The sequence below is a fragment of the Bison bison genome, unplaced genomic scaffold (assembly GCF_000754665.1).
Source record: "Bison bison bison isolate TAMUID 2011002044 unplaced genomic scaffold, Bison_UMD1.0 scf7180017864373, whole genome shotgun sequence".
Classification (NCBI taxonomy): Eukaryota; Metazoa; Chordata; class Mammalia; order Artiodactyla; family Bovidae; genus Bison; species Bison bison.
The window spans coordinates 6309966-6316311 of NW_011494945.1; the positions used below are offsets into that span (position 1 = coordinate 6309966).

General features: G+C 42.6%; 1 protein-coding gene across 1 annotated transcript in view; it reads right to left on the minus strand.

Moving 5' to 3' along the window:
- LOC105000664 (coiled-coil domain-containing protein 162-like) overlaps window positions 1-6346 on the minus strand; it is a 69178-nt gene that overhangs the window by 40092 nt on the left and 22740 nt on the right. The window contains exons 7-9 of the mRNA XM_010856631.1: window positions 3004-3233; window positions 1937-2075; window positions 652-772 (exon numbers count right to left, since the gene is read on the minus strand). Of these exons, the coding sequence (XP_010854933.1) occupies window positions 652-772; window positions 1937-2075; window positions 3004-3233 (490 nt within the window). The remainder of the gene's footprint in view (window positions 1-651; window positions 773-1936; window positions 2076-3003; window positions 3234-6346) is intronic.

Here is a 6346-nt window from a genome sequence, read left to right on the forward strand (position 1 = left end):
TATATATATATATAAAGCTTCATGTATTTCCTCCATTTCAACTTTATTCTTTATTTCAGTTAGGAGTTAATCAGAAGAGACTGAAGTTTACAGATGTTCTCTAAAAGCCCCGTAAGTGAAGAATATATATTCTTCAAAACATGAAAAGTACTCCTCTCTGAGCACAGGTAACTATATTCAATATTTAGTAACAAACTACAATGGAAAACAATCTGATAAAGAATATACATAACTGAATCACCAGATACAGATACAACATTGCAAATCAACTATACTTCAATAAAAATTTTTAAAAAGTACTTATTTGAACTCCCCTGGTGGCCCAGTGGTAAAGAATCCGCCCACCAATGCAGGAAACACCGGTTTGATCCCTCGTCAAAGAAGATCCCACACACTGTGGAGCCACTGAGCCTGTGAGCCACAGCCACTGAGCTCTCTCTCTGGAGCCTACAAGCCGAGACCACTAGAGCTCCCGCAGCAATGAAGACCCAGGGAAGCCAAAAATAATATAAATAAATAACTTTTAGATACTATTTTCTGGGCATCGCAGTGTTTTTGTTTTTCCATGAATATGGATAGATACATGGATTGCTTTTATAATTAGGAAAAATAATTAAAATGTTATTTTCTAAAGTAATAAACATACTTTACCTGTAGGGAGAGTATGCTGCTCCTTGGACTTTTCTGATACAACCAGTGTTATCTCTCTGTTAACTTTCTTTAATACCTCCTGGATCATATGAATTTCAAGATTTTCCAGAAGTTTCTGAAGCTAGAGTAAACAGTATGAGAGTTACTCTTCACTATTAGTTTATACTCCAGGCTCCTAAATTCTTACATAAGTGCCTTGGGCTGGGTCCTGTCCTTTAGCTACTCTCTACTGAGGAAGAAGAAAGGATTCTTTTTTTGAGATTCCCAAGTGGGGTAGAGGCATCTTTTTGGAGACAAATATCTCTTCTTCCTGGCTCATATCTCAGTTGATAAAATACAACCCTTTTTTACCAGGTTCTGCTGAATTGCAAAGTGCTCAGTGTCTGAAGTGATCTCTTATGTTTTGGAGTCTCTAAATATGGCCAGGAATTTCATGACCTGTTTTATAAAAAGCGCAAAAGTCTGAAACTCAATTTAGATACCAAGGAGGATTTCACAAGAAGATATTAATCCATATACAACCAAGAGAAAACTTTGTTCCAATACCCATGAGCCCTTACTCTACCCTTTATGCTTGCAAAGCCCATGTTTCTCCCTGTCAGAGGACCCCTGGTGCTAGAGAGGAAGCAGAGTTCAAAAGGGTAAGCAATGGTCATGGGACTGGGGTGTGTGTGGAGAAGGGGCGGTGCTGAGTTCTCCTGGATGCTTAGCGGACATGTATCTCTGTAGTTACACCCATGCAGCTAGAGTCTTTGTTCCCTGTTACAATAAGCACAGCCAGGACAGCCTGTGTCCCAGGACCAAAGGGAACAAACAGTTGGAAAAACAACCCCTCCACAAACCATCAACACACACCAGACAGACTAGTACATAAATTGTGTTGTCTTATTCTCAGAAAAACAATCGCGGAAGCTATTTTAAATATTCTAGTTCTGTGAGCGTGTGTTGGGGTGAGAGGATACTTGTGTGCTGAACTTTATGGTTAAGATGCTAGTGGTTATGTTTTCTGTTGTCTTTTTTGTGGTGGTGCACTTTAATTTGAGGAAAATAAGAATATGAAAACCTAGAATTATAGAACTGAGACATTAAGGTTAGCTATTTGCTTAATCAAAGCCCCACATACCTTTAAACACTTAAGCTTCCTTAGAGTCTGTTCAACAATTTACAAACCCTCAATTTACACTTAACTTCCAGAAGAAAAACACCACTTGGGTATAGCCATAGGTTTACATGCTAATGCCATAACGCAGATTTTCAAGCCAAGTTCAAAATAGCTTTTACATACCTGTTGAGTTTTTATTTCGATTTCTGAAGCTCCTTTGGGGGGAAGAATAGACTGACTAGTTATTAAAATTTCTTCAAATTCATCTTCTTTCCCCATCCGCCTAGCTATAGCTTTCATGCTGGGGTAGAGAATATCAGTTCTATTAAAGAAGAGCAACAGAAATTAGCAAACAAACATTTTTTTTCTCTTTTAGATTTTCTGACAATTCTTTTCACTCATGTTCTGTTTCCTGTCATCATGCATAAACCTCCCAACTTGTCATAGACACTCACATCAACATCTAAATTCACCATAGTTGCCACTCCCTTAGTCAATATTAAATCCCAAGGCCTTTTCTCATTGGCACATTTAATTTCTTTGTTCTTCAAAATACTGACATGTCTTCTCATTCTCTATTTACCAGGAAAGCTGACTATCATAACTCATAAGACAGACAATTTGGATTAGGCCACCAAAGTGGGCCTTAGGGTCCTCAGTGCGGTCTAGCATGGTGGGTGGGTGCTTAGTGAATGCTTGTTTGGTAACAGACACATGGCAGAGGCCACCTGCCTTTCCTGCCAGCTAAGGCATCCCAGCCAGCTCTTGAAGCTGAAAAAACAACATGGGCCACAGACCGAACACCTCACACTGCACCATACTGTACCCCAGCTGTGACGGTAAAGTGCTCAAAGACTCATTAGACATAAGTCCAACGTGGCAGAGAGTGGGGAGGAGGTCACAGCAGCGGCACTCCCTACTCAATACTCGCTGGGATCCTACGAGCTAAAACGCTTAGAGTCAGTACTGAAGGGACACTTCAGAAGCACACGTTTCCAGGGCCAGAAGTCTGAGTAAATGATATAAAGTGTTGCTCAGTGGAATCCAGTGCTTTGCCTGCAGTCTACAGAACTCAGCTTTTCCTGGAAAGCACTGTTGATGGACAGACACACTGCCCAGTTTCCTTGGCGATCAGTGGGGCCAGGTATACCAGATTCAAGGACCAAATGTCACCCTCAGAGCAAGGGCAGTAATCTGCCAGACCCCAGGTTCCACTCCTCCACGTGAATTTCCCCCTGAGCAACACTCACCCATAGAGCTCCGAGAACTGTTTGGGGAGAGAGGGAGAGTTGATGTCCTGGACTTGGAGCTTGAGTTGGCCCCAGTGCTCCTTTAGAACTTCCAGTTGCTTCCACAGCACCAGAAATGATCTCAGCAAAGCAAGGGACATCACTGCATCACATGGGCCGCCCAGCAGCTTGGAGGCCTTTGGGCTGCTTTGGAACTGACTTCTGAGTCCTGGCACTCTGGACAAATCTGGCTGAAAGCATTACAGAAATTCTTCCTCATTCATCATAGACCGCTACAAGATAACCTTCTACATGCAGCTCATGCACAGTGAAGTCTTGGAAGAATGACTCTTCACCCCAGGAGGAATGGTCTACAGGCCAATAGCACATGTAGAACTTAAGGAGGATAAGCATCCTTCCTGAACACAGGTAGTATTCAGAGAGGAGAGAAATGTCTCCATTTAAAATTTCTGCTTGAGTCATGAACCACTGACTTTTAAAACTTTTTTACTTGGGTGCTAACATTTTTATCTGTCTTTGATAAATTGAGCCTTTCACGTTTAGCCTCTGCGTTTTGAAAAGCATTCTTCAACACACTCAAGATTCAACAGCCCGTCATGGTAGAGCTATATTATAATTGTAAATTGAAGATTTTATCCATTTTATGGGTAAGGAAATGGAAACTTAGGTTTATCTTATCTCCTATTCCTCCTGCTACTGCTGCCGCTAAGTCGCTTCAGTCGTGTCCGACTCTGTGCGACCCCATAGACGGCAGCCCACCAGGCTCCCCCGTCCCCGGGATTCTCCAGGCAAGAACACTGGAGTGGGTTGCCATTTCCTTCTCCAATGCATGAAAGTGAAAGTGAAAGTGAAGTCGCTCAGTCGTGTCCGACTCTTAGCGACCTCATGGACTTCAGCCTACTAGGCTCCTCCGTCCATGGGATTTTCCAGGCAAGAGTACTGGAGTGGGGTGCCATTGCCTTCTCCATTCCTCCTTCTGTCCTCTAAAATTTAGGCAGAGAATATGTCACTTGATTTGAATTTATGATTCAATAGACAATTTTACTTTAAAATCATGATTTGTTCATTCATTCATTGGTGTTTCTTTAAACAAGTGCTGGTTGAGGGGCTGCTGTAAGCCTTGGAGGATGTGGAGGGAACAAGGTTTTCAGGTCCCTGATCTCCTTTACATCAGTGGTACTAAGGCCAGGGCTACCCAGAGAATGACAGACAGAATGGGGACCTGTATCTCACCCATGACCTGAAAACAGTATCTCAGTAATAGGGAAAGACTTGGATCAGAGAACATTCAGGTAACAGCACCTTGGACACTCAAGCTTCCTGGCCATGAACAGGAAGAACCACCACTGGGGTGTAACTGGACCTTAGATAGTGCTATTAACATATGGGGTGGGGTGGAGGTGAGGCTGCCAGAAAGAGAGTTGGTCAGAAGAAGAACTGACGGGCAAGTCCCAGGGAAGAGTGAGCTCCTGCCAGTATCTGGCAAGCCCTCCACCTAGTAGTCTACCTCCTCAACAATCAGCTAATGCATGCACTTCTGGATTTATCTCATCCTCAGAAACTTATGCAAATGAAATCTTACTCAGTGACCCAAGATATCCAACAGACCAGGGCCAAGCACTGTGACAAGGAGGGGGCAGCCTACAGGCCATACAGTTGGACCCCTCCACTCAAAAAGCCCCAAGCTCCTGCCGCCCTGAGCTGGGACTTCCTTGGTGGTCCAGGGCTAAGAAACTGGCTTGCAGTACAGGCAATGCTGGTTCTATCCCTGGTCAGGGAACTAAGATACCATGTGTTGTGGAGCAACAAAGCCTGCATGCCACAGCTAGAGTCTGTGCGCTGTAATGAAAGATCCCACATGACACAGCAAAGATCACATGAACCAATGCAGCCAAATAAATAAACATTTAAAAAAATAAAATAAAGGCCCTGAGCTAATCCATCCCCTTGGGAGTCTTAGAGATGGAAGTCTAAAAGGTCACAGAACTGGTGACACAGCTGGGGCAGGAAACCTAGAGTCCTAGGTCATAGGCAGTGTAAATTTCAGTGCTGCCCACTATCTATGAACATTGAAATGTTACTAAATAGAACCAATAATAAAATAAAACTAATTAAAATAAACAATAATTTTAAAGCAAACGTACCTATTAAGAGAAGTCACCTCTTCCTAAGCTTTGCAGAATGGGTGAAGAGACAGGAGACAGGATAAAGAACAGGGCAGAGGAGACTAGGAGGTCAGGGAAAGATGATAATCCATCGGAAACAGGGCCAAAAGAGGGAAAAAAGAAGGACCAAAAAGCCTAGCACGCTTCTTGGTCTTGGTATTACTTGGTCTATATCCACCTTTGTAAATGCTCCTTCTAGGAGAAGCACTGACTCCTGTTATGGAATTCAGATGGCACATCTAAACACACTTCCTTTTCCACTAATTGGCCTGATATGTACTTGTGACTCAGTTTTAGCCAGTGAGAGACAAGAAAAGTCTATTGGAATTGTCTGGAAAAGATTTCCCTCCTTGACAAAAAGACAAAGCCCCTTAAGGGGAAAGCTTTTTCACTCTTATCTTCACCTTATAAGAATGAGGGAGACATTCTGCTGACACACCCAGGATGGCACAGCTGCCTCCACCAATGTGAACTGCCTCCTTCTAGACTTGCTTTGAAAGATTAATACACTTTGTAGTTTACGTCACGAGTAGTTACTTACAGCAGGTGTACCCTTTCTGGCACAGGGGGGCATTGGCCCAAAGGTGGGAGATCAGATAAAGCTTCTAAAAGAGTGTTTGGAAGCTGAAATCTGAATGATAAATAGGAGTTAATTAGATGAAGAAGTAGAGAGTGGGAAGAGAGGGAAGTTTTCCACCAGGGAGGCTGGTTTGCATGAAGGTACTGAGGAGAGAGCATAGTGTTTTTGACAAAATGAAAGAAGGTGAATATGAGGGAGCTCCAGGGCCAGACTGTTAGGCTGGAACCTGGGTTTCTTTTCTCTCTTGGCAAATGACTTTAGGCATATCATTTAACCTTTGTGAGTTGGTATTCCTATCTATATAATGAGAATAATGATAGTACCTACCTCATGGGATTATCGTGAGAATTAAAGAAATTAATAAAGCACTCTGAATAGATCTCAATCATAGACATTATTAATTGATAATGTTCTATTAATAGTGTTCAGGGCCAACTTATTGACTAGACACAGAAATGCTTAGGGCCCATGAAATGTTTTAAATTCTTTTAAAATCAGAAAGCCTTTGACTGTGTGGATCACAATAAACTGTGGAAAATTCTGAAAGAGATGGGAATACCAGACCACCTGACCTGCCTCTTGAGAAACCTGTATGCAG